General features: G+C 36.8%; 1 protein-coding gene across 3 annotated transcripts in view; it reads left to right on the top strand.

Moving 5' to 3' along the window:
* Positions 1–4182: 4182 nt before the first annotated feature.
* The window catches only part of TMEM94 (transmembrane protein 94), a 64114-nt gene continuing 41194 nt past the window's right edge, over positions 4183–27102 (top strand). Inside the window, exons 1-2 of one of the 3 annotated variants that reach the window (XM_026701976.2) lie at positions 4183–4314; positions 25857–25976. In XM_026701976.2, the coding sequence (XP_026557761.1) occupies positions 4291–4314; positions 25857–25976 (144 nt within the window). In that variant the 5' untranslated portion in view covers positions 4183–4290. Of the gene's footprint in view, positions 4315–20251; positions 20422–25856; positions 25977–27102 lie in introns of those variants that run through there. The other 2 variants (XM_087924890.1, XM_087924889.1) reach the window with 2 other exon arrangements.

Raw genomic sequence — 27102 nt, 5'->3', positions numbered from 1 at the left:
GATCAGTTTTGCCATGACAGCCCTCTTCAAAACGGGTTTATTTCAAGAGCTTAGTTAGCATTTTTCTAATAGGCAAATTTAGCTGGAAATGGAACAGCTGAACTCTGCTTTTGGCAAAGCTGAGGCTTGTGACAATTCATATTTCTGTTGACTTTTTTTGTAAAATAATACCTTTATAATACCAAGTTCTAAGTACAAGCCAACAAAAGTGAAGGTGATTAAAATTTAGGTTCAACCTTATTTTTAATAAATTAGGGCTTGGAAATGGAGAGAAAGCTGTCTAGCATGGAAGAATCATTAGGCTGCATCAAGAGAAGGAGTATTTCCAAATTACAGGGAATTATAATTATATTATAATTGTCATTGGTCATACTCCCCTTCAATTAGTGTCCAATTTTGGGTATCACAGCTTAAGTAGGATTCAGACAAGCTTGAACAGATGCAGAAAAACCTAAGGTAATTAGGGGATCTTATGAGATTGAGGTATCTGGATATTTTTTTCTTTTAAGAAAGTGATTGATTGGGAATCTAATAGCATTTTTCAAACACCTATATGGGTCCCAAAGGTACTTTTTTCAAGAGGCATCTGGACTTTCTGGTTTTACTTTGAAGACGTTTCACTTCTCATTCAAGAAGCTTTTTTAGCTCGGAGTTGAAGAGAAGTGAAACATCTTCAAAAAAACCCCCAGAAAGTCCAGTTGCCTCTTGAAAAAAGCACTTTTGGGACAATCATGACCTGGATGACTGAGAATCTCCATGGGTATTAACGAAGAAGACCTAATCTCTATAATTCCAGGATGTTGAGCACAAAATAGTGGCTTTAAATTGTAGGAGGACAGACCCCAATTGAAAGTTAGAAAAGATTTCCCAACTATAAGGATGGTTTGCAAGTGCAAGCTATTCTCCAGGAAAGGAGCAATTCTTCATTAAAGAAAGCAGAAAAATATCCAAGACAATGGCTATCCAATGGCAGCCAGATTTTATCCCTTCCATGTAACAATTGCAAAGGCAATTGGTAGATTTATTCTCCAATAAATAAATGCTTTGTTTTTTGTGGTTTTCACCTGCGTTTTTCTCAGAGATTACAGAAATGATAGACTTGAGTTTATTTAAAACATCTAGGGTTATTGTTTTTTGTAAAAACGCTAAATAATTTGTTTGCTCAGTGATTTTCCACAGAAAGTATTGATGTAAGTTGGATTCTCCCCAAAATATTTTTCTTGATTCTTGTGTTCAAACCCAGGTATCAGATCAGTAAACTGGTTCCCCTTTTAATCATTAGAAAAATTCTGACTTCTGTAAGGTACGGCATTGGTTGAAGCCACACAAAACAATGTGTACTTGCTAATTGTCTGCATTCTCAATACAACTCCTTTTCTCCAGCAAAAGTATTGACCCCATTCTAAAAAAAAAACACAAGTGCACATCCTAACATGGACTGTAGTAGCAAATATGTAATAGATTATTCCTCAGGAGCTGCTGACTTTGCTTAAATTTTAGCTCCTGTTGCATAATTGTTGAGCAATGGGCAGTTTCTTTGCAATAGGCTTTTGTCTGATCAGGGTGTTCGGATCTCCATGGAATGTCCATATGCAACTTCTTATCGCATTGATTATTCCAATGTGGCCCTAATTCCTTTTTGTTTTGTCTCTTTACCAGAAAGTTATACTGTATAAATAAGCTACAGAGCAGCAGACTGAATAGAGGATTTGTTTATGAGTATCCACAAGAAACAAGGGGAGAAAGTGGCAAAATGATGCAGGTTCTGTCCCTTATGTACTTGTGTACAAAATTGGGGTGCAAGTGCGACAGAGAAGAGCTTTTCTTGTGAAGTCACAATGCCAATGGAAGTGGCACTAAGAAAAAAAGCAGAAAAGTGGCAACACTGGGTGATACCATATGTGGTTGTGTGGGATACATGAAGAGGGGGACGGGACCATAAGCCACTGGTATTTTCCTCTCCTAGGTTGGTTCGGTGGGACTTAGTAGAAAAGGTCATCTTATCCACTAGGATTCAGAAAAGAATATATTGGTTGTGGTAGGAAGAATAAGATGCCTGGTGTTAAAAGAGCTGGCTTGCCCAGCTATTTAAAGGTTATCCTGGTTTTTACAGTGATGCTAGCATACATACTAGTTTTTAGATATACATAGTGCAGATGGAGGAGGCCTGTCTTTTGTTTGAGCTTAGAGGTCCATCTGAGTATTAGATAGGGATCTAGTAGATAGCCCTAGCCTACCTACAGTGAGAGTGGGTAGTTCCAATCAGTGGTTATGACAAAGGATTGTTCCAGAAGATGTTTTTAGATAAATTATCAAAGCAACGCCCTCAAATGAATTGTATGCTGTTCTGGGTTGAGAGTGAAAGTTGCTTTCTAAAAAATTGAACTTACTATATACAGTATATCATCAGTTATTTTAATATGAAAACTTTATGCTGTATTTTTGTGTGCCACTAAACATCTTAAGATCGTAGCAATCTAATAAATAAACACATTATGAACAGTAATATTGATAATATTGACTTCAAAAGCAGACCTTGCACTTGTGGGGAAAAAAAGCTAGGATGCTGATTGATGATGATTACCAATAGTAATATTTACATATTATCATATCTGTATACAGTAGATCAATGTGTGAATTTCAGAGCAAGATTAATTTTCAGAGAAAGGCTGATCATTAACATATGGGCCATGATGGAGATGATGGACAAGAAAAGCCCTTGCCCTTTCCTAATTTGTAGCTTAGAGATACTGTAGGAGATTCTCTCCACGGTTAACTTTTTTTGAAAGAAATTTTGGTTTGGTTTTGGATTGGGTTGGGGCCTTCTTCCTGGCTTTTTATTCCCTAACTAGACTGATGGAGCAAGATAAGCAAATGAAACCTTGATTGATGCTATGCTGCAAGAATCTCAATAAAAATATGAGGTGCATTTCACATGGAAGGCCATTTTGAAGGCATGACAGTGTGAAGGCATCTAAATATAACATAGAAAGCATTGCTAAGGGATGTGGCAAGATCCTTCTTTGTTAAGAACAAAGAAAAAATGCACAGTGATATAAATTCTTCAACTTTTAAGACACTGAATGTATCAGTATTTATATACAGTATTTTATTAATTTATTCTGCTTTCATGTAATTTATTTAATAAAGGGTCTTCCCACAGTGAATCCTGGTTAGCAACATCTTCAAACTATTTTTGAGATTGCGTGTAGAGATTCTTGAATAATGCATATTAACTTTCCTTATCTTTCCTTCCATTATCTAGAGACCTCTCCTTTAGGTCTCTAGATAATATTCCTTTTTCAGCAGTGATAACATTATTGACATTGATAGGGTTTCCAATGGAAGGTGTGCATATCTCCATTGTATCTCATTTGTTATTGATAATATTAAAATATTTTCCTAGATACTTTGTTAGCTTGTGAAGTAGAAAGAATTTAAATACTTTATTTCACCTAACCATGTAGATTGCTGTAAAGCACTATGAAGCAGTACATAAGTCTAAATGCTATTGCTATTGCTATTGATTGAATTGTAGCTATTTGTAGTTCCATCTGTAACTATATTGGGATATATATACAGAATTAAACTTTTTTTAAAAAGCTCAGGATTAATTTTATATACCAAGTCAAAAGAGTTGTAGCATGCTTTAGTGCTTAATGTATAGCTAAAATACAAATTATGATTAGACCTTGATCCACAGTATAAAAATGCAAATTGGGAGAGGAAGCTTCCCAGCTAGACGCTTGATAGCCCAAATCATGCTAAAATATGACATGTTGATGATCTTCTGGCCCCCTTTTTATAACTTCAGGCCTGGCTTAATGATACCACGGATTTAACAAACAAGGTTTGGGTCTGTTTTCAGGAAAAAAAAGAAAGATTAGTTTCTGCATAGATTACTTGTGCAGAGACTTGGATTAGAAATAAAAATAAAAGACAAAACAAATGGCCATTAATGATAGCCAGCTCTATCCCAGCTGGCATTTAAAGCCACTCTTCCTGCACCTAATGAAATCTGGCTTTGTGTTCTGAGGCAGGATTTGGCAGTTTTCCTAGATGTATCAAGAAAATCTGTCAAGTGCCAAGGTGTTCATCATGTTACATTTTACATAACACCTTATTCTAGTCAGTATGCTGGTTTTTTTAACCGTTTAACTAATTATCCTATTTATTTCCTCAGACAGTGTCACAGACATCCATTAACCTACCTCATACCTTATTTGGAAGACAACTTCTCTTAGAGTGGTTCCTGTGGTTTTTGGGGTATGTGCAGTGCCCTGAGTAACCATGGACTCCAAGGAGAAGCATCAGGTAGGTTTTCTGGTCATGCTTATCTACTGTAGGATGACATTTAATGCTTGTTAGTCTTCAGTACTTATTTAATTAGAATTCAGGCCCATCGAGTGTGACATATTAACTTTGGAGGATAAAATAAAGGCATATAATTAGCGGACTTCCGGTGGCATTTCTGTCAAAGACAGACCTGACCGTGATCGTGCGCAGCTTTGATCCATGCTTGCCCTGCTGGAGGGGTCCCTGAGGGACTGAACCATCTGATCCACCTTGTAGAGGTGGGGGGGAAGAGGGGGAGACTGCCAGCTGGGTTGAGGGGAGCCGCATCTCCCCTCCCTGGCTTGGTATCTACTCCCCTAGAAGACAGGGAGAAGCGGCAGTTCAAAGGCTGCCCTGAAGATGGGAAGCTGCGGGACTTAAGTTTTGTGCTGGAGAGTGGAAATGGTGAGTGGCGTGTAACTGGGTAAAAGACTTTGAATACTTAAAAAAAAAAAAAACTGAAAAGCGGAAAGAAAGTGTCCTTGTTTGGAAGAATGGAAGTGGCGAACGGGGAATACGAGGAAAATATAAGGTAAAGGAAATACCGGAAATAAAAGAATTATATGAAATCAGAGATCAAATTTGGATTAATATATAGAATTGGCTATTAATTAGGCATTGAATAAAATGCTGGACTTATTTGGAATGGATAAAATCTAATATTAATACTACAGAAAAGAGAATTAAAAATAAAAGAACTTTGAAAAGAAAGTGATATAGAGCACCACCTAATGGTTAAAGATTTTCCTCTTTTATGTTTTTATGGAAAATTACTGCTCGTATAAATATTTGAAAGAGAGAAGAAATGGAATAAAAGATTGGTAATAAAACAAAAAACCCTTTAAAAAGAGGGGACTACAGTAAAATATAAAGGAATACAATATTTTGGGACTGCTGGAGGTTGACTGTGACAAGAAAACAGAAGAAAGAGAAAGTGAGAGGAGACTTTTTGCAAGGACTATAATAGGAAAATTCGATCTTTAATAAAGAAATGGAAGAAATAAGTAAAGAATTTAAGTTGGAGCTGCAAACTGTGAAAGGTATCTTAAAAGAAAGAATGAAGTTGCTGGACACTATGATTAGTAAAGTAATGGTGTTGCAGCTTGCAGAAGGACAAAGAAAGCATGTATACAATGAATCGGAAGAGGGAAACAACAGCCCAGATGAACATGGAGAACAAGGACTACTGCCAAAGGATATAAAAGGATTTAAAACAGAGACATTAACAACAGAGACAACAAATGAAAGAGATAAGGCTCCCAAGACTAAGAAGAAGAAGAAGGAATTATATAAGAAGAAAACTCCAAAAAGAGAACTGGAAAGGGTGGGGGAAAACATGGCTGACAGGCAGAGGGGAATAAAAATAATACCAGAAGGAAAAAGGAAGAAAGACCGGGGAAATTTAGAAAAGGGAAAGCTAGCTAAAATTAAAGGAAATAATAAAGCCAAAAAATTTAGAGGTAAGGGTTAGGGATTTTATAAGGGGGATACCACATAGGAAATATATATTGGTATTTAGTCTAAAACTTGCTGGGAAGTATTTTAGGATCGTAATATGTATGTATGTATGTGTATGTAGTGTGTGTGTGTGTGTGTGTGTGTGTGTATATATATATATATATATATATATATATATATATATACACACACACACACACACACACACACACACACACATATACATACATACATTATATATACGTATGGCATTCAGCTTCATGTTCAGGAGGAAGAATGATTGGCTTCCCGTCATTGTACGTTGTAGTTTTATGCTTTAGTTGTAGCAATGTTTCGGCAGAATCTCATCTGCCATCATCAGGCTTCTGTAGAAATATATATATACACACACACATTACTTTCACAGCCGTATGTATGTATGTATGACGGACACAGTACAGAAGCCTGATGATGGCAGATGAGATTCTGCTGAAACATTGCTACAACTTTGAAAGCACAACTATAATGACGTGGGAAAATACCCGAACAAAGCTGAATACCATATATGAATTGTATATGAATTATGCTGTTATGAACCCTTTGATTAAAAACGAGAATGGAAATGAATTAAAAAATATGATTATTAATGATTATAAGTAAAGTGAAGTTAAAATGAGATATATTCAGTTATTTTAGTGATTTACTGTGGGGGGATACTTTACAATATATACATTTCAAAACATACAGTTGATTATTTAATGGATATTAGAAGTGTATCATGAGAGTATTTTATTATGATTGAAGTAGGGGAATGAAAAACATCATGTGGATTCTAAATATATCGGCTTTATTTTATTTTTACTCTTTTTAGATTGTTTATTATATACCGGCTTAGAAAAAATTAAGGATGATAATGATATGTAATCTAAAATAAAATAGGTGGTAAGCTGAAAATGGAAATAATAGGTGATAAAGAATTGAAAACTTATGTGTGGATGAAATGAGATTGATATGAATTAATGAATTGAAATATGAAATGCAATTTTTTTTAAAGATGAATGAAATGGATAATGATGTGTGATGATATTATATAAGAAAAATGGAAATGAAAGTATGACTATGTACAACTGTTATAATCTGGAAACATGTTGCTCATATAAAGAGATATGTAAAACTAAAAATAAAATAAAAGGCTTTTTATTTTAAAAAAGGCATACAATTACCATTTACACACAGTTAAAACTCTTCTGCTTGTTTCATTGTAATGTTCAATTGAGCAAAGTAGCACATCGTAGAGGGCAGCAATTTTTGAATCAATGTACCTCAAATGGGCTGAGAAATGTGCCCCAAATCTAGAAAAAACAATTCCCATTGGATTGAAATTTGGTAAAGTTGTACCTCTTTCAATGCTGCCACCCGCTGCGTTGCTGAGGCCAGCCATGGTCATGTAATCATCATTTCTAGAACTTTCTACCAGCCTCCTACAAAGAACATCAATGGAGAAGCTGGCAGGAAATTGGAAATTGCGCCCACTACCGTTGTTTTAAGGAAATTTCTCTGAACCGATGACCCAATCCCTCATGGGCTGTCTAGTTAAGTAAGTAATAAAATGCTTCTGAGCTCATGATCTACCATAATTTATTTTATTGTGCAACCCCAAAGCCCACTTCTGTTTCCTCTTTTTAATTTCTGCATTTTTAATTTCTAGTTTAATGTGGGAAAAAACACCTTTTTGTTATTACTACTCTTAAAATATACAAAATAGAAATCTCTTGGCCAGTCTTGTACATTTTTCCACAGACCTATCCTTATATTTTGATCTGTATTTGTCTACTTGTGGTTAATTGCATGTATTCTGAGTAGATTTCAGTGGGAAAAGAGTTTAGTAATTAAAGTATTTTTCATCATTTTAGTTTCCATTGAAGAGAATCTGGAAAATGAATGAAGTTCACTAAGGTGTTTGTCAGGCAGAATCATGTACAACCTAAAACAGTGATTTCTATACAGATAATCCTCTTTTAGTGACTGAATCATTTAGTGACTGAGTAATCTGGATGACTATAAGATGGCAGCAAAGATATATGGAAAACTCTAACTTTTAATCTATATTTTTGCCTCCTGGAGCTGGTAGCCCTAATCAGAAATAAGCTTTTAAGGTCAGGCAAAGGGAAGCTGGGGAGGTATATATCAGAATTAAGCTTAGTTGTAAGTTCTGTTTCCCTAGCTTTTTAATCTGCATCATTCTCCAAATTAATTTGCTTAGAAAGAAGAACTATGAAACTGTTCTGACTTGAAATTGACATTCGTACATTCCCTGTATTAAACCTATCCTAGACTGGGATCTTATAAAAATGATTATATGATTTACTGATATTGTGTTGTACACTTCCATTTCGAGGCTTGCTGTTGCAAGAGTCAGGCTAAAGGCACCTCTTGTGAAAGATAACATGAAGATATAGCAATTTCTTACTAATAGGATAAAGCAGATCTAATTTTTCATTGGACTGATCAGGAAAGTCTTCACTTGCCCGCATGTAGCCTTCTTTAATTCTCAGTTAAAGTGAAAATAGAACTGCTAAGATGTTTTAGCATCCTGCCATTTTGTTGTTTGTTTCTTTATTTAACGAGAAGTTTGTCTGCAAACTTGTCAGGCAATGTGGGATATTGCTTCAGGACAATTGGGGAAAGAGAGACAAGAATAGAAATTACAGTCTTGTCACTAACACTTCCCTCAGCGTGAGTCACAAGCAATGTTGAGGGATCTCTGTTGGATCAAAAGAGGATGTAGTTCCAGCAGTGTCATATTCTTGTCTCCTTTTTTCAGCGAGTTGGTTAGGTAGGTTGAGGAGGGATATTGGAAGGAGGAAAGGAAAAATTGTGATGGGCAAAGGGAAGCGTGCAATAAGACAGGTGGATTTTTACTGGTAGCCAATGCTTAGGAACCCCTTGAAGTTATGACAGCGAAAAGTACTTATGACCCAGTTTTGAAGTTCTAACAGTCATGGCCCCCCTCATAGCCTTGTGACCATATTCTGGGTCCTTGGCAACCACCCTGTATTTATGGCAATTTGCAGCATCCCATGGTTATATGAGTTACAAAGTTTTTGCCAAACTTTGTGTTTATGATTTTCAGCAAAAACACTCCAATAATGGACAGATTCTACTATTGTCGTAGGTCGAGGACCATGCTGGGGAAAGAGATTTGCAGCCATTTTCTGCTTCCAGGCTCCAAATCTCAACTCAAGAGGCAGGTTAGATGGGTTGTTGAGAACCTGTGCTCAAGATGATGTGAACGTGTGCCAATTCTGTTTGTAATAAATGCATCCTCATCCATGACATGATCAGCCTTGATTTGATCGTAAGTGAGAGGCCACACCTGAATGAATTACCAGACCTGAGTGAGCGAGGGTGGGGGAATTCTCCTGTCTGAGATAGGCTCACTGGGGTTTCAGGTATTGCATCAGTCTGATGAATGTAATGTTGAGAGAGGCCAGTACAGGTGATCTGACGATACATTTTTGATTTGGCTGTATAAAAAACTAAGGCAATAGCTTTTACAGGTAGTCCTCAATTTACAATGGTTCGTTTAGTGACTGTTCAAAGTGAAAAAAGTCACTTATGACCTTTTAGCACAGTTACGACTTTTGCAGCATCCCCATGATCCCATGTGATCAAAATTCAGATGCTTGGCAACTGGTTCATATTTATAACCGTTGCTATGTCCCAAGATCATGTGATCGCCTTTTGTGACCTTCGGACAAGCAAAGTCAATGGGGAAGCCAGATTCACTTAACAGCTGTGTTACTGACTTATCAACTGTAGTGACTCACTTAACAACTGAGGTGAGAAAAGTTGTAAAATGGGACAAAACTCACTTAACAAATGCCTCACTGAACCACAGAAATTTTGGGTTCAATTGTGGTCGTAAGTCAAGGACTACCTGTATTCTAGTAACAGATTGGTTTGGTTATCACAAGGCCATTTATTCCTCTCTCCCTGGGATGATTTGCCCTTCATATGAGCTCAGAATCTGTACCTGATGTGGCTCTCCATTTTATTATTAGATATATTCATAAGTCATAGTTGCATGATTTTTAATTTGAGGCCAGGAGAACTAGGGGAATTCCAGGAATGTATGCTTTCTTCCTGAATCATAGATGCATGTGCTATTGAATTATGCATATCTTTTGTTCTAACTGAGCAGCCCCAGGAGCCACATTCCAATGAAACTAACAAAGCTAACCAAAAAATGGTTCAGTGACCAACTTTAATACTGATCAGTAGGAGACACAATTACTGCTCCTTGAAGAAATGTTTTTATGAGTTCAGTCATGTTTGTGTTTGTAAGTTGACTGATATGGAAGGTTTTTTTTTTTTTACATAATATGAGGCGAACCTGTTCAGGGACCCAACCACACAAGTGCTCACTCATTCAGGTTATTTATGGCAATTTTCATTAGTAGTTATACTTTGCCAACATAAATGGCACTTCTGAATGACAAATGTCTCTTGATAAACATTCTGAGCGCAGACACTTTCAGGTTTTGCCAGGAATAAGATTCCCCCGGGGCATTAAAGGAGCTTCTTTGCTGCATAAATTATGGAAGTTATTTTGTATAATTGCTTTGAGCACGTCTCAATTTGGATTTTAAACTCATTGTTTAACATTACTTAGTCATAATGTAATTAATAGCTATACATCTGCATAGGTATCAATCATGTTCATTTAATTATTTCAAAATCCTGGCTAATGAACACTGTATGACTGTGTTACCACTGACTAGTGAACCAGTTAGTAGAATGCTGTTTTCCAATTTCATCTTTGCCACCATGCTGTCATACTTCTGCTGCCTTAAAAACAGACAAGCTGCTTGTTGTTTTTTCTACCCTTATTGTGTAATATGCCATCTGATCTTTCTCGTCTCTTTTTTCAAGCTGAAAAATATCATTTTTCTGTTTCCTTTTTTAAACAAATACAAATTTAAAAATACAATCGGGGGGGAAATCAGAAGAAAAGAAATAAGCACAGCAGCAAGAAGATAGAAAACAAATTTATGGTTTAAAACTGAATAAAATTTTTAAAGTAATATATTAGATTAGTGCTGCTAGAAAATGATCAAGACCATGATTAAAATCCATAATTAACAAAGGCAGTCAGTATAATGAGACTTAGAAGTCACAATAAATAGTTAAGAAGAGGTAAAATGTTCTGTATCTTTTTTGAGTGATGTTTTATTACGTTTCAGCAAAGAGTAGAATTCAAAGAGCAAAAAAAAGAGGTGTTAGGGAAAAAAGAAGCTAAAGAAAAATCAGGAGTATAAAGCAAAAGAAGAAAAAGAGAAAAAGGAAAAAGAGAAGAAATTCCAACTTTATTTGGTACAGATATAGATATAAAGTACATGAATCTCTTATTCAAAAGTCAGTAATAAATAGTATTTTTATAATTATAAACAGTTCTATGGTCAAATCTTTTAGTTTCTGGCAAGTTGGTTTCCAAGCAAAAATAATGTTAGACAAAGTCTTTTCTTCAATCAACATAATTAGTTTCATTATCTCAGCCAATTCCATTAGCTTCACCATTCATTCTTCCATTGTAGGAATTTGTAAATCTTTCCATCTTTGTGCATACGAAAGTCTTGCTGCTATTATTCTATAGAGAAACAAAGTGCCATGTTTTCTTTCAGTCTGTTTATCCATTAAATCTAAAAGGAAAAAAATTGTTCTGTCCTTCCATCAAGTCATGCAGGACTAATAAATTAAAACCTTATGTTAAGAGAAAGCCAAATTTTCAATTCTATAAAAGTCTATATCTGAAATTATAGCCTATGAATGGTTTCAAAGGTGAATTAAATTTTAAATCAGATTTATTTTTTAAATATGAAATTATTGATATTAATGTATATTCTCACAGTGTAGATTACATTTGTATTAAGAGGAAATTCTATGTGAATGCCAATAAGACATATAAATATCATGGTAACTATTATCATACAGTATTCAGAGCTATCTCCAGATTTTGTACAAATGTTAAGTTTGCTGATTAACAAAAAAATAACTGACGAAAAGCGAATCTTTAAGATTTGTTTCATTCCTTAATACTATTTCAGACATTGCCACCAAGTATAAGTTGACAAAAGATGAACCAAATGTGTAAAAAAATTAATTTTTGTTTTATTCTATAATAAATCATTTTTCAGATATTGCCACCAAATATTATGTTTTGTTGGAATCTGAAAGAGTGAACTAACTGGATTACTGTATTTCCAAATGTTTTCAGAAAATAAATTATATTTTTAGCGACTGCTTTATACAGTAACCAGTCATAGTTATGATGGTGATGAAAAACTAACTTTGCAACCAATCCTCATATTTATGACCTTTGTAGGTCTGTACAGGAAAGGAAAGCTTGAAGTAAGATTATAAGCATAGTTGTAATTTCACTTAGCAACTCTTCTTTAATGACCAAATTGTTGGTCCCAGTTACGATTGCTAAATGAAGTCTACCTGAATCTGTTTCAGCACAGGAGTAACGTGCAAATGGTAAAATATCTTGATTCAGTTTCCTCTGTGATGAATCAAGATAAATATATAATTATATTCCTTTGATATTCCCATTGTTTCATATTGATTGCCCAATTTAGATTTTGCAAATATTTAATCAGTTTAACAAGTTTCTGAGACATATTTTAATTTGTAAATAAGACTGATTTTTTTTCTAATCCAATCAAACCTCTAAATCCTTGTTTTTATAATTTTGTTTGGACTGTGCTACTTATTTGAAGATACTGAAACTAGTTAGGTGATGCTGATCATTTTCAAGGAAGAATCTTAAAAAAAAACTTCCATTTTTTGTTCTATTAAGGGTTAAGTTTTGCAAACTATATGAGTTACTGTCTCTCTGATTCATTTTTTTATGACAAATGTTTAATATTGAAGTGATCCCATACTTGTTTATAGTATTTATTGAATAATCTCTTCGAAGTTATGCATTTCTGTTGGTATTCAGCCAAAGATATTTATGCAAACCCCCTGGATTCAGTAGACTTTAGTAAAACAGCCAAAGGTGGTATCTGCAGCTTAAAATTTCCTACTGCCAATCCCCCTTTTTCTTTGTGAAATATTATGCTTAATCCTTTATTTTTTTTTGATCATATAAACATTTTGTTTTTCTCTCCAGCTCATTTAACATGGAAGTTAATGGAATAGTTAGAACTAAAAAAATTAACCCTTGATAAAGTATCATTTTTCACTAAAATTTACCATAAGGTAAAAAAAAGTTTTGTTTCAGATGTATCTAGGCCATACTACTTCAGATTATAATTGGAACACATTGGACTGAATGTTCTTTATCAGAATGGCTTTTTTATGGAGGATTTTTTTTCTCTCCTACATGTGGGTAATGGGCTCTTAACACTATCGTTTTCAATCTTAGTGCTATTTTTTCCTTTAGAGAGAATATTCAATATTCAAACCCTCAATTATAAAACAGCACAACTAAACTTTGTCCAAACATGATCTGAATTGCTTTTTAAGGATTGAGTACAATCAGTTTTGTCCTCAAACTTCCAAAAGATTGAGGGGAAGCAGTTCATTTGAGCAGTTGACTTTGAATTCAAAATGTAGAATAACCTCCAAATATGGCATGCAATATGTGTTTTCATGTGTATTTGAACATTTCAAATTTACTTTTTTAGAGGTATTGATGGGTTGATTGTGTAAAACAAAATGTGTAAGCAATATTGCAAAGTTCATGAACTGTGTGTAACTATTTTGTAGTAAAGTCCAAGAGTCTGAAACTTAGGAGATTTGATTTCTACTGTAGTTCCTGTCATTCATAGCCAATGAAGGATGAGATTCAGCATTTATTGTATGCTAAATTGCCTAAATTGGGCATCTCAGAACAAAAGAGCAAATACCCTGAATGATTGTCCAGGTATCTCTGAAATCCAGTTTAATAGACTCATTTTCTAGCCCTTGTTTCCCCAAGCCCCCTTCTCTGGGATATGTTGAAATAATTTAATATTGGCAAAATGAATATCTTTCTTCCTGGGATATACACATGCAAAGCAATTTAGCAAATTCTGTTTCACTATCTTAGTTCCAGTATTGCAGAGGTTTTGTTAGTTCACCCTGTTCCCACTGTGGCTTTGGATAATGATATTTTCCCAGAGATCAAATAATCCTATCAACAGGAAATACGAATGTCATTATGGCAGCTGCCAAGATAGTAGTACACTGACTGGATTCACATATTGTGTTTGTTTCCTTAGTAATGTTTTGTTGAAGAAACCACAATTAATTGGATGCACACAAGCCATTAACTACAGATGATAAGCTGCAGTATATTCATGCAAGGGGCTAAAGCACAAATAAAAACCATAGCTTTATATAGCATGATGTTTAAACTCAGCCTAAATGTTGTATACATAATGAACTTTTGTTAAAACTTGCAGAGGCTGGTAAAATCAGCAGAGTAAATGTTTGTTTTTGCTTAGGGATGGGTAAATTTAAATTTTTGTACCATTTGTGTGTTTTCAGTTTGCAATTTAAATATATTCAGTCTCTATAGCATAGTTCATTATAATTCTCCATGTTCAGACTTGGCAAATTATATATTGCAGGCCTATGTACAATATTTTATAACCCATGGACTGTAAATAATGTCAATTTATACACAAATAATGTTATTGTGAGGTCTCTTTCCACAACCCCTTATTTCTCTCTTTTACAGTATTAATTTCTGCATCTTCTGTTCCCTGCCTGGCCAAATTGCACGTTTTTTACTGTGGTTTAATTTAACTATTGCCTATCTGAATTAAGCTCTGTTAGTATATTTCCTTTACAGACAAAAGAAGTGAATGGTTTGCTATCCTCTTCCTTGGTTTTATTTTCTGAATTGCTGTGCATCAGCCTAGCATCCTAGTAGGGAGAAGCTGTGATTTATAAAAGTAATAAGGAACTGTGCAAAATAGTTTTATTTATAATGATGTAACATTGTTTAACTATTATATAAGAGAACCATATCTTTGGATATTGAGACAACCTGTGAACTGTGGAGCAAATACAGTCTGATCCATTCCTTTTCCTGTACATTGTAGATTCATAAATGTTGAAAAGGATTGTGATAACTCATGAATTCCTGAAATACTATCATTACCCCCCCCCACCTCTGTTTATCAATTTTGTTACTTCTACTAATATTTTCACAAAGAGAACTCATGCTGTCCTATTCTGGAGGACATATTCTGGGCAATAATATAGTTCATATGGAAACAACCAAATTGCAACAGTAAGGGGATTGGAGGTGAGGTGTCAACCACACCTTCAATTAAATGTGTTTTATTGCAAAAAATCCAGACTAAATTACTTTCTTCTCCTAGACCTAGAACATTCTTCCTGCTTTAGTAAAATCGAGTTTGTACATGGTTTAAACCACAGTAATCATACGATGAATGAGCTGATGTAGTCAGATTAAATTTTTTTTTAGATAAAATCAAAATGTAAGAAACCATGTTATAGCCTATTGCTCAACCCCTCTTGCTACTTCTGTTGGGTTTTCTCAGCTGCAGTTATGCCTCTCTTTTTGTATGTTCTGCAGTTTTTACTGTCTTTGAGGGGTTTTTTTCCTGGACTTTTGCTTTCAGTATGAGGAAGCTTATGAATTATGCCTTGCTGTTCTTTTCTGTATTGACTGCCAGTGCAACTGCAAACAGGATTTTTGTGATAACTATTTATCAACTATTTTGTCATGAACAAAGACACCCCAAGATCTGGTACCGTTTGTTAGAATTCCAACCTTTCTTCCTGTGATGCTTAGTGTGAGAAGGATGGAGATGAAATGGCTTCAGGGGTTCAGGTGTCTCATCCTTTTATTTCTTACTTTAATCAGTGCTCCGTATGCCACCCCAACCCCCCCAGCCATGTCCCTCTGCCCATTGGGATAATTCCTATTTGATAAATACCAGTTTTTCTTCTTTCTGATTGACTCTCTTATCAAAAACAAGTACACATTGTGCTTTTTAAAGGTCCTCTTATTAGCACATCAAATGCTTTTGTGTGTTGTCTTCCGTTAGAAAGAATCTGGGCTTTTTATCGAGGGAAAAGTTCTTTTCATATTATTATTTTAAAAGTTTTATTTTTTAAAAAAGCACACACATACATACATACACACAGAACTCCCCCTCCCATAAAAACAAAAAGAGATTACAAACTTTCCATATATTTCTCAAACTGTAAACGGAAATCGAATGATTCTAAATGAAAGAGTATATGCTCTCATTTATTTATTAAGGAAAAAGTTCAGCCAACCTAGACAGCAGGTCTGTTAAGGCGGATTGCCAAAGCATGGGAAGAAGACCTGGCTGCCCACCAAGCTTAAGGTGCTCCTATTCTGTTTAGCAGAAGCAGCGTAAAAGCATCCCTTAATGCTATCACCCTCCAGGGTCGTGCCATGCAGTCAGTCAAAATTGTGATGAGAGAGCAGTTGCAGGATCATTTGCCAGGGAGCGTTTTCTCTGGAGAGATCAGAACTCATTTAACTGCTGTGTTGGGGACTGAAAGTTTCCCAGGCCAGATGGCTTCAAAACTCTTCTCCCCCCCACTTCCCCCCCGCCCCGCTTCTTCTTCTTCTGCAACCCCACCTGCCAATAGCTGTGCTTCAGCAGCCCAGGAACTTCCTAGGAATGGTGTTAAGGAAAAGCTGGGGTGAGGGGGTGGGGGTGGGGAGTGGTGTTGCTGGGAGGTTGTGGAGGGAGAGCTGTGCTGTGCAAAACATTGTGTTCCTTTGTGCAGCTCCAGAGTGTGTGTCGTCTAGGAAACACAATGCCCTGGAGAAAGATGCTGCCTCTCTTTCCTTCCCCTCCCCTTCCTTCCCCACTGGGCTCCTTTTGTAATCGGCACCACAAATGCTCTCTTGCTTTTCTTGAGCTTTACTCCTAGAGTTATGTATGCTGGCATTTTCATCCCTCAAATAATGATAAGTAAAATCTCCAAGTTGAGTACAAATCCTGGAGGCTACATGACCCTGTAGTAGGTTATATAGGCTCTTTGCCATCCAGAGTTTGCTTTAGCCAAAGAATGGTCAGATGCAGAGCCAAGTCTCTCGTGGCTATCTTTAACCAACAACACCTTCAGCATCTCAAGCAAAGCATTTTTTTTGGGGGGGGGGTTCATCCAATCTTAATGCTGCTATGACTTTGGGCTACTTAAGGTACAACCTCCAATGGCATCTAGGGGCCCAAAGTTAAAAAAAAAGCATGTTTTAATCAGTAGTTCCCTGGATTTGAGATGTGTGTCTTGCCCTTCAGCTTTAGGCCATTTCCACACTACTCATTTACAAATCTTTGCAGCATTACCCAGCCATCATAGTGACTAAAAGCCTGTCCTTGCTGTTATTTTAGCACAGGGATGGTTGGAAGATTCTAGAAAGTCCTACGGTTTGCTAAGTGGTGAAGTTCACATCTTATTCTGTCCTCTATAGACAGCACACATCTCTTCTCCTTTTCATTAATAAGGAAAAATCCACTCTTCTAACAATAACCAGTTCGGTCTAGTGGTTAAGATGCTGGCCTAAGATCAAAGAGACTGTCTTGCCTTAGGCAATAAAGCCAGCTGGGTGGGTCAATCACTCTCTCTCAGCGTTAGTCATCTCAGAGGTTGTTATTGTCGTGAGAAAAATAGGAGGAGGAAGGTGTGTTGGACATGTTCACCACTTTGAGATATTTGTAAAAGTAATAAAGGAGTATAAATAAACAAAAACAAACAAAAATCTTCACCATATCAAATTATTCATAAAAATATTAAGAGTGTCATAAAAATAAATAAATGAAATATTTTAAAATACTTTTTTGGAGATAAATATTTGTTTTGGTCATACTATTGTCCTCACCATATTCTTCCTTCTCATTCTTACTCATGGCCAGTGTTACCTGTAATTTCTGATACCCTGAAAATTTAATAAAGTTAACAATGATTATGAACCTTGTGCAGCTCAGAGCTCACAAATATTAATTAAATAGCATTTTCAGGGAGGGGTGAAGTAGGCAAAGGGAGCCTGTCAGGAGTCATTTCTTAGTACAGAGCAAGTCCATGGCATGACTCTTTCCATGTACAGGAGATTCTGGGCTCATGTTGGGCTTGACATGGAGCAGATTGACTGTAATGCTGAGGCGGTGAGCTTGTGCAGGATTTATCTCAAATGTTATGGCATCTAAATTTATTATCATTTTGGGATAACTTATTTTTCTGTGTCTTTCTACCATGATGAGTAGTATGTGCATTGACACGTTGAATTGAAAAGACCGGTCCCTTTATTGCTATACCTTTTAGCCTTAGCGATATCATACCAGTAGTAGGATGATTCTGGAAGTTTCCCTGATTCTAGAGGCTACCTGGTCAGGGAAGACAGCTATTCATGTTGTATTCCGCTCCTCCCATTATACTGTATTTATTTTGCAGCCTTGCAATATAAATAAGCTAGGGATAGGGACTGCCTGCAATCTTCCCATTAGCCTCAGGGCTGAATTTGATTTGGATTTCTCAATTTCTGGTCCATTTATTATGCCACACTGGCTCTTCTCTACTCTACAAGAACCACTGTATGTTATAAGGAGGTTAGATATTTTTGGTCTTCTCTTCTGCATAACTGCTATGATACTTTACAGCCTAAAAAATGACATGGCTGCTTTAGGAATCACGTTAAAGATTTATGCAAAGCCTTAGAAAATATGTGCATGTTTTAGTAGAGAGGTGCATTGTTTCTTTCATATCATTTTCCAATGTGCATAGCCTTATAAAGTACACACAGTGCTTTGATTCATTAAGGAATTTAGCCTACTGTCCAAAGGCCCTCAGGAATGTCAACCTAGCATCAATTTGTAACAGCCGTGATTTCAGTAGAAGAGAATATTTGGGGGTTAAACTGTGGTACTCTCTGAGCTTGGTCATTTTCTTTCAGATGTTTCATTTCAAGGTAACATTTGAGCAAACCTCACCCCATTTTAGCGCTGATGATGTTACCTAGTTTGGCAATGAAATGCTGGAAGAAAAAGCCTCCAAGCTCAGAGAGCATCAAGGACATACCAGACATTATTTTCCCCCCAATATTGAGTCCACTTTGATTACTGTGACTCTTGGCAGCACATAGTGCGTCATTTTGTGTGAAACTTTGGGGCAAGACAATTATCTATCCAGCGCTAGAAAAGAAGGTTTGGGAGTAGAAGGAAGAGGAGCTGATTGAAAGAGTTTCTGGTCCTGAACTCATCAGACTGCTGGACGAGATAATAGAAAGGCTACCAGAAAGACCCTGGGGATAGAAAGCCCCCTTGGCGTTCAGCATTCAAAAGTATTGTTAATTTCACCCAGCAAGAATTTTATATCCCCAAACCACTGCAAAGATCACCTGCTGCTTTTTTCAACTGGGCAAGAAGATTAGAGACCATTAGGATGCTAAATTATGCATGCTAGAGAGACCCTTATAATTGGATAAGGAAAAACCATCCAGAGATTACTGAAAAAGCAGGTGATCTTCATTCAGCCATAACCAACTCTATACTCAAATCGCTGAAGCTGATCGGCCATTCACGCAATTTTTGAGTAGGGCTAAAATGTTAACTTTTAGCATCGTCAGCCCCTAAGAGGATTTGTGAGGCACTGTCCCTTAAACAGGATGTAGCTTAAGTTGGCCTGACTCTTGTCAGTTACATAATTCTTCTTTTTTGCTACTTGAGTATAATATTATGACAGTTATATATGTTAGCTCTGCGTCCTTCTCTTGTCCCCTGTATTGTTGTCTTGGTGAGCGGCAAGCCACAGAACTATTGGGTTGTTATTAATAACCTATACTGCATTTTCTTTTTGTGTCTCGTCTTGAGATATTATGAATATTTGATGCTTGGTGGTGGAGAAGAGCTGTTCCCCATCCGGAATACTGCTGGGAAGTCCTGCTGAGAGCAAAAGGATGCTCAGTGGACAGCACTAAATACTCACAGAGCACAGCAAATTGAGGATCCACTAAGACTTTTCCTATTGCATTGAAATAATAATGGGCATGGGAAATACATGTCATTTGATATCCCTTTCTTTGTGAGTGCATGTTTTCAATTTGTACGAAGGTTCACAATCCTTCTCAGCTCCCAGGGCTGATCTTCCTCCTTTTGTGACTAGCTCTCCTCTCGCTGCTGCTGTGATCAGAACTGAGCCTTCCATCAGCTCAACGACATGTATATGACCTGATTCTCAGCCTAATATCACATCTCTACGTAGGTAGTTCATGGGGATTATTTGGTTGGATATGCATCCTTCTGCCCCCCGCACCCTCACCCCAAGGGAAAAGAACTTCTCCATCTTTCTCTTCTCATTCCTCCCTTTCTTCTTCTTCTGTCTCCAGCATACAGCAGCGTGACTGGCAACAGGCTGAATTAATCAGTGGCTTGGTGCTTCACTCTGCTGTTCCTCTCTCTCTTTCTCTGCAGCGCTCCGCTCTGCGCACTCTCCCTCTCCCTCTCTCTCTCCCTCTTGCTCTCTGCTTCTCTGTGGATAGCAGCACTGGAAGTTGTTCTTCAAGGTTTCCAGTGGTGTGCAGCAGTCTTAGCCCAGATGCTTTTCAAACAGCCGGATCTGTGGATGTCTCAGCAAGCCAAAAGTGGCAAAGTAAGTTTACCTTTTTTTGGGGAATCCTCTCCCCCCCACATCTAACATTTTCATTCAAGATGGCTCCCTCCCCCACCCCAAAAATTCCTGGATCGCTTCCTGAGTTACTAATATGTTTCCAGGGATTATCTGTGTGTTGTATGTGTGTATGAGGGAGATAAAGAGGGAGGGGGAGAGAACATGCGAGAGAGCACTTTGCCCTGGTGAACTGTAACTGACATCTGATTAGGGATAGGATTGCTTTCTTGTCAGTGGTGTTTTGTTATGTGAAAGATATCAGCATTAAATACAACAGACGAACCTGTCACGTTTTGTGTTGAAAGGAAACCCTCTTCCTATTCAGTGATTATGCTTTGCCTGTTTCTTCTGATGGTCGTGCACTGCAGCTGAATATTATTTTGCACTGGAATGCATGGATTTGGGTTAAGGCTGTATTTTAAATTTCTGGGATTGGAAGGTCTTCCAGCTCTGTTCAGGGGAAGCAAATATGGCAATGATCCATCCTTGCAGATTAATAAATCTAGGGTTACATTCAGCAGTGGTAGAAGTGTGTGTAATTCTCAACAGTACCCTTGTCATGCTTCAGAGTTAGGGAGGTACAAGAGAAGAATATTTCTGTTGTAATGTTAGATTATGCAATGTGTCTTAAATGCAACACATAAACACCTATCCCCATGGCATGTGTTAGCTATGTTGTGATCTGGCCCTAGGGTGATACATCAGGGGAAAGAGGACCAGAGGGATAGGGCAGAGAGGCTGCATAGCACATGGTTGCCCAAAGGAAGGTTTCTTCTCTCAGTAGTCTTAGAAGAAGGGGAATTTGCCAAGCAGAAAAAGCTTAGGTGAGCTTATCCTGGCTATTGGGATCCAATGTTTAGTTTTTGTACAATCTTGAAAATGTGGTTGTCCAGGAAAAAAAGCAATCTATCTGTAGCAGGAGTCATGATCAACGGAGACAATTTAAATCAGCCCTCTGTAGGAATTGTAGGTCTGTTTTCTACTGTATTGCTAAATAAAAATGACCAAATTTTAAAGGGACTGACATTCCAATGCCATGGCTCTTAATGTAAAAGGGAATTTTATGCAGTGACCTGGAAGCCAGAAGATCCTCTTTACCAGAAACAAGCATGTCATCTCATTTTGCTTTTGCAGCTTCTTCTTGAAACTTGCTTGCTTGAGCACAGCTCCTCTGTAAGCCATATAATACACTCTCTTAAGGACAGAATTAAATTGGGTTCTGCTGTGGATTTCCCTGAGCTGTGGGTTTGATTTGGTTGAGACCGAGTAACCAGCCAGACTCACCCATCGACCTCAAAATCATCTGATGTGACTTGGGGAGATCCAGATCAACATTTTAATCAGTGGGCCACACAATATATAGTTATTGTCTAAACAAGGAGTTCTCAGCCTTCTTTTGCTCAAGGTAGCCGTCTGAGCCTCATTTACCTCTGGTGACCTCAACATGCTGACTGCTAGCAGGTACACATTTATTGTAAAGTATAATAATTTTCAGTATTTATGCTGCTGAGATGAGCAGACATGAGATTTATGACAAATTGATTCTACACCTGGGAGTTAAGTTTAGGTGGCTCCCTCAAAAATCTATTATACCCCTTAGAGTTATAGCATGGTCAAATGGCCTACATTGAGAACCACCGATCTAAAACATTAATACCAGTGGTTTTAAACAAAAGAATACTTCTCCCAATGCTCATCAAGCTAATGCATTGTCTTCAGACTTAATTATCAAAAGATTTCCCTGAATACCTGAAGTTGAGGAGGAATATGACACATATTTGCTTCTTTAGTGAAGAAAAATCTGACTAGTCTGTGTGTCTCACAATAGTTATATAACTATTGTCAGTGTGTTTGTGTGTATATGCATGTGTAGTTTTTGTTCAAGTAATTCCACCTTCTGCATCTTGCCTCAGAGGGGTCTAAACCTATGTCTTGGATTTATAGACCGTAAAGCATTGTTAAATTACACTCTTTGTTGGAGGGATGCAAATAATCAGAAATAGCCAAAAGCATTATTTATGTTGCCAATTTGATTGGGCAAATATGGAAGAACATCAACTTCTTAACAAATTATAAACTTGAGACAAGCAGTACAATCTCAGATTGTGTTTGGATCATGCCCTGATAGTTATGGAGTGGTGGCTTCTTTGAGATTTTCAAAGGTGACTAAAGCAAATAGTAATTTTAACTGTTATATAATTCTCATAACCCTGACATTAATTAATAAGCACAATTGGCCATAGGACTGCATGCTGATACTCACAATACCTAAGCTTGGTATTGGTATTCTTTTAAAAATGGTTAATGCCAACTAGGTTTGTTTGTTACCTTTTTTATTTTCCCTTCATTACTAAGGTAGACTTTTTTATTTTCCCCACCCTTAGAATGTAAATATCTGCGCCAGAGCCAGTTTGTGTAATACATCAGGCATCAGGCTAGTAGAAAATGGGAGATATTGAGTTCTAGTCCCACCTTAGGCACAAAACCAGCTGAGTGAACTTGGGCCAGTTGCTATCTCTGAGCCATTGGAAGTAGACAATGTTAATCCATTTCTTTAAAATGTTGCTGTGAAAGTTGCAGAGAGTAGTCCAGACAATTGCCAGCAATCAAAAAGCGGGAGGGAGGGAGGGAGGAAGGAAGGAAGAAAGGAGATAGGAATTATTTCCTTTAATTTTCCTTGCATTAAATTTAAGTTTATTTTATCATGTTACGCTGAAGTTGTGAGCTATCCTGAAAGACTGCGTGGGTAGCTGCTGCCGTCATTCCCTGTTTTAGGGCAGTGAAAGTTTTCAGAGCTGCCATGTGGGATAGAAAGTCAGACAGCAGGATGAGAGTGATATTTCTTTGCAGCATCCTGCTAGTTTCTTAATTAACCTGTATCACTGTCATTGTATGGATGAGTGTTCTTCAATAGTATTTTGAATAGAATAAGATGGCATTTTCACATGCAGTATTGTAGGCTGTAATTGCTTCATTTTAGAGTGTCATCTGTAGGTGCCACCATCCACATATTTCTTTACAGTTGGGAGTGGGGTTGTAATCTAAATCTAATAATTTAATCTTGGCCCATCAATTGAGCAAAGGAGACAGATGCTGAGCTATGATTGATTGCTTCCCATGTTGGAAAACAAACACAGACTAGACAGTAGGCACCAGTACTGGGAACACAATTGCATTGTCAGACTCAGCATTCTTTTTTTTAACTTGCTGCATTTATATTGGAACCAATCTTGAATGCTTTTGCCACTTTGCTTTTCTATTATAATTCCCGCTGTTTTCCATTTTTCTTCAACAGTGGGTTGCTGCTTTAGCCAGACTCTGGGGAATTATTTCTAAGCCAAAGCACTAAAAAGTAATACATTAAGGCTACAAAACTGTTTTTACATAGACTGCTGTGACAAATTATGGACTAATTAGTTTATTTCAGCAGGTACTGTACAGCTAAGAGTTGAATAACCACTAAATTAGGTCAGTGAAATGCCTAGTAAATATGAGTGCACAGCCTATAAGTTAGCTTTTACTAGTTAGTCTTTTGTGCTTAATGGGTAGTTTGTTGGGTAGTTTATGATTCGGTATCTTATGTGAACCCAGAAAATTGGTTAATTGTATAATTGTGTAGTTAGCCAATGGATGAAGAAGCACAATTTGCCCTGGTGTCCATACTTTTAGCGGTCAGAATTCTTGTACCGTAGGAAGAAGTTGCAAAAGATTGAATTTAAAAATGTTCAAGAATAAATTACCCCTGGAGATGGAGGTAAGCATTTCATGGAGATGAAGAATCTTGTTACGGAACTGAGCTGTATTGAGAATTGAGAGAAGGAATCAAAAACTTCACTGGTCTATGAGCCATTCATTATGTCTGAATATCAGTCATCAGGTTTGGTGGACTCTGCTTACAGATCCTATTTCATAGCTACTTCCTAGTGTGTACTCATTGAAACTCCATGCAAAACAATGTTTATTAAGTGGACCCAAACTGGGACTTCTAGGTACAATACCTGCATTTTCTTTTTGGCTTTATAGTTAATATAGAAGAATGATGTTTATTGGCCATAATGTTGACACAGTCTGGTTGTCTTCTAAAAAACAAACAAACCTAAAAAGGAATAATTATTTAAGTCCTAAACCTAGACCTAGCGAAATAGAAACATTGCATCAGGCTTTATATTCTTAGTTGTGCCAAATATGAAATATCATAATTTGCCCGCATTCTATGACAATTTCTTCTTTACATGTTCATTTTTATGCCTGAGGGATTTCCATTTTCGTATTCCTAAAAAAAAAAACAAGGGAGAATCAGGAGAGCGAACAGCAGCAAATAGTTTGCCTTGCTGGTCAAAACCAAAAGTTCTACAAGAAGTTTGATTCTTTGAGACACTCATTCTTTGGCAGTTGTCCTGGGGTCTGCCCTTGGCAACTTTGGTTCTCTAGATTAGCTCATACATTGATCTTTCGGGCAGGAGACACATGATGGACACCTACATAATTGTCATCATTTATTATTGCTTTTATTATTGTTTATGATATGTGAATCAGGCAGGATTTATCTATTTTGTTTACAAATTAGCCACATTCAAGATACTTTAGTTTCAAAAGTAGACTATTCAAAATGCAGTCTCCTCTGCAGTTCTTGAAAATGGGCATAATATGCTGGGAAGCTTAAGTGTTCAGCCTGTAATGAAATGCCTCTTGTCAGCTCCTATTCCAGTTGAGTGTATGGAGGAAAATTTTCTAATGTGGCTTTCACCAACTTAATGTCCTCCAGATAGATACATGGAACATTTTTCTCACATGAGACAACTGTAGGCTGATAGTATATTGGATTCGTTAGACTATTTTTTATTCTTTTTTCTACTGTACTAGAGCATCCCCTTAGAATTTTACGTAATCTGTTGGCTTGCTTTAAAAATTGGCACGATGTTTGATTTATATAAATAATGGGGTTAACATGAATCAAAGCACAATAAGACTCTGAAAGATGTAATCTCATATACAGAAACAACTTGGGAACAATGTCTTTTGGAAAGTAATATGGATAGGGTGGCATTTCTATTTAGGTATAATCAGGGATTAAGAGATCCCCAATAAAGGATCAACTTCAGGGATCTCCAATCAGGGATCATAATCAGATATCAAGAACCAAACTTTGAAACTATAAAATAGGAAGAAAAGTAGGATTTCCATTACCACTCCCCTTTTTCAATACTTTGAAAAGTGAATAATGTCATCCCACAAGAAAAAAAGAAGAGAAAGTTTTAAGCTGCAGTACTCTTGTGTTTAAAGTATTATTATGGATAAGGATATGCCAGTTCTTTTGGGAGATAGGTCACTGCTATCTATAACTTGTTTCAGAAAATGACACAGACTTGGTAAAAAAAATAGTGAAGAAATATTAGATTTGCCTTTTTGCTGTTCAGGATGAAATGACTACAAATTTGGGTCTGACCACAACAAAAGCCCTAACGATTCTGAGAGACCAACTATCAACATTGCTGGAAGGACATCAGAAGGAAAGGAAAAAGGTGATTTCATGGAAGGTAAGCATTGCAACTTTGTAAAGTAGGTATATCACTCTCAATTTTACCTGTTTTTATGTTTTAAGACCATCCTGTGCATTTTAGGTTAAAGCTTAAACAGTGAACAAGGGTACTTACTGTAGACTACGTAAGTAAGCAAGATTGTTATTTGTTTATTAATTATAGAAATGTATATGGCCAGCCATCTTATTCAGATACCTCTGGACAGCTAGCAAGCATAAAACAGAAATACACCTATAACAGTGGTACCTTTGTACTCGGCTGCTTCAAAACTCATTGAATTTGGTATTTGATGCATTGCGATAGGAAGAGGGGGGGTGGCTGCAGAGAACGGACAGGAAGTCAGCCATGCTGGGAAGGATACTGACATAGGAAAAGGGACAGAGAGGAAGTTCTTCCCAACTAAAAAACAAAGGATCAGCTGGTAAGTCATGTGGTTTGTTTGGTACTCATCATTTTTAGTATTTATCGCATCTCCCGGAAACAATTAATGACGAGTACCAGGATACCAATGTACGTGGTTTAGGAAAAATAATAAAAGATGCCAGAGAAGAAATCAATCCAATTTGCTCAAGGTAAAAACAAAGCATTAATAAACATTGGAATATGGCATTTAATTTCCAGTTTACATGTGAGCAATCAGCATTAAGATAATACTGACTTCATTCCTCTGAAGCTGGAGGAAAGTGGTAGTAGTTGGGGAAAATTTATGAAAGTTGCTGGTTTGGTGGGTACCCTGATGCAGAAGACACATTTTCTCTCTCTTAGCACTTCCTGTTGTATAGAAGTTATCTACCTATAATCTAAGTGTGTGGATTTGAGGTAATTTTTTGTTTAGAAGCAATTCTCCATTTACTTTTTGATTGCAAAGCCGTAGTGGCACAGTAGTTAGAATGCAGTAATGCAGTTTGAATCCCACCAGGCTCAAGACAGATTCAGCCTTCCATCCTTCCAAGGTGGGTAAAATGAGGACCCAGATTATTGGGGGCAATAGGCTGACTCTGTAAGCTGCTCAGAGAGGGCTGTGAAGCACTGTAAAGCGGTATATAAGTCTAATTGCTAATGCTATTTTTGGTGTTCAGAGAAGTGAAAAACTTTCAGCAATAGGGCTTAGCTGGGGTGAGAG

Source organism: Pseudonaja textilis, chromosome 2, assembly GCF_049901715.1.
Source record: "Pseudonaja textilis isolate UNSWEBS1 chromosome 2, rPseTex1.2, whole genome shotgun sequence".
Lineage (NCBI taxonomy): Eukaryota > Metazoa > Chordata > Lepidosauria > Squamata > Elapidae > Pseudonaja > Pseudonaja textilis.
Note: the sequence above shows the minus strand (reverse complement) of the source record. Positions and strands in the feature narration are given on the sequence as shown.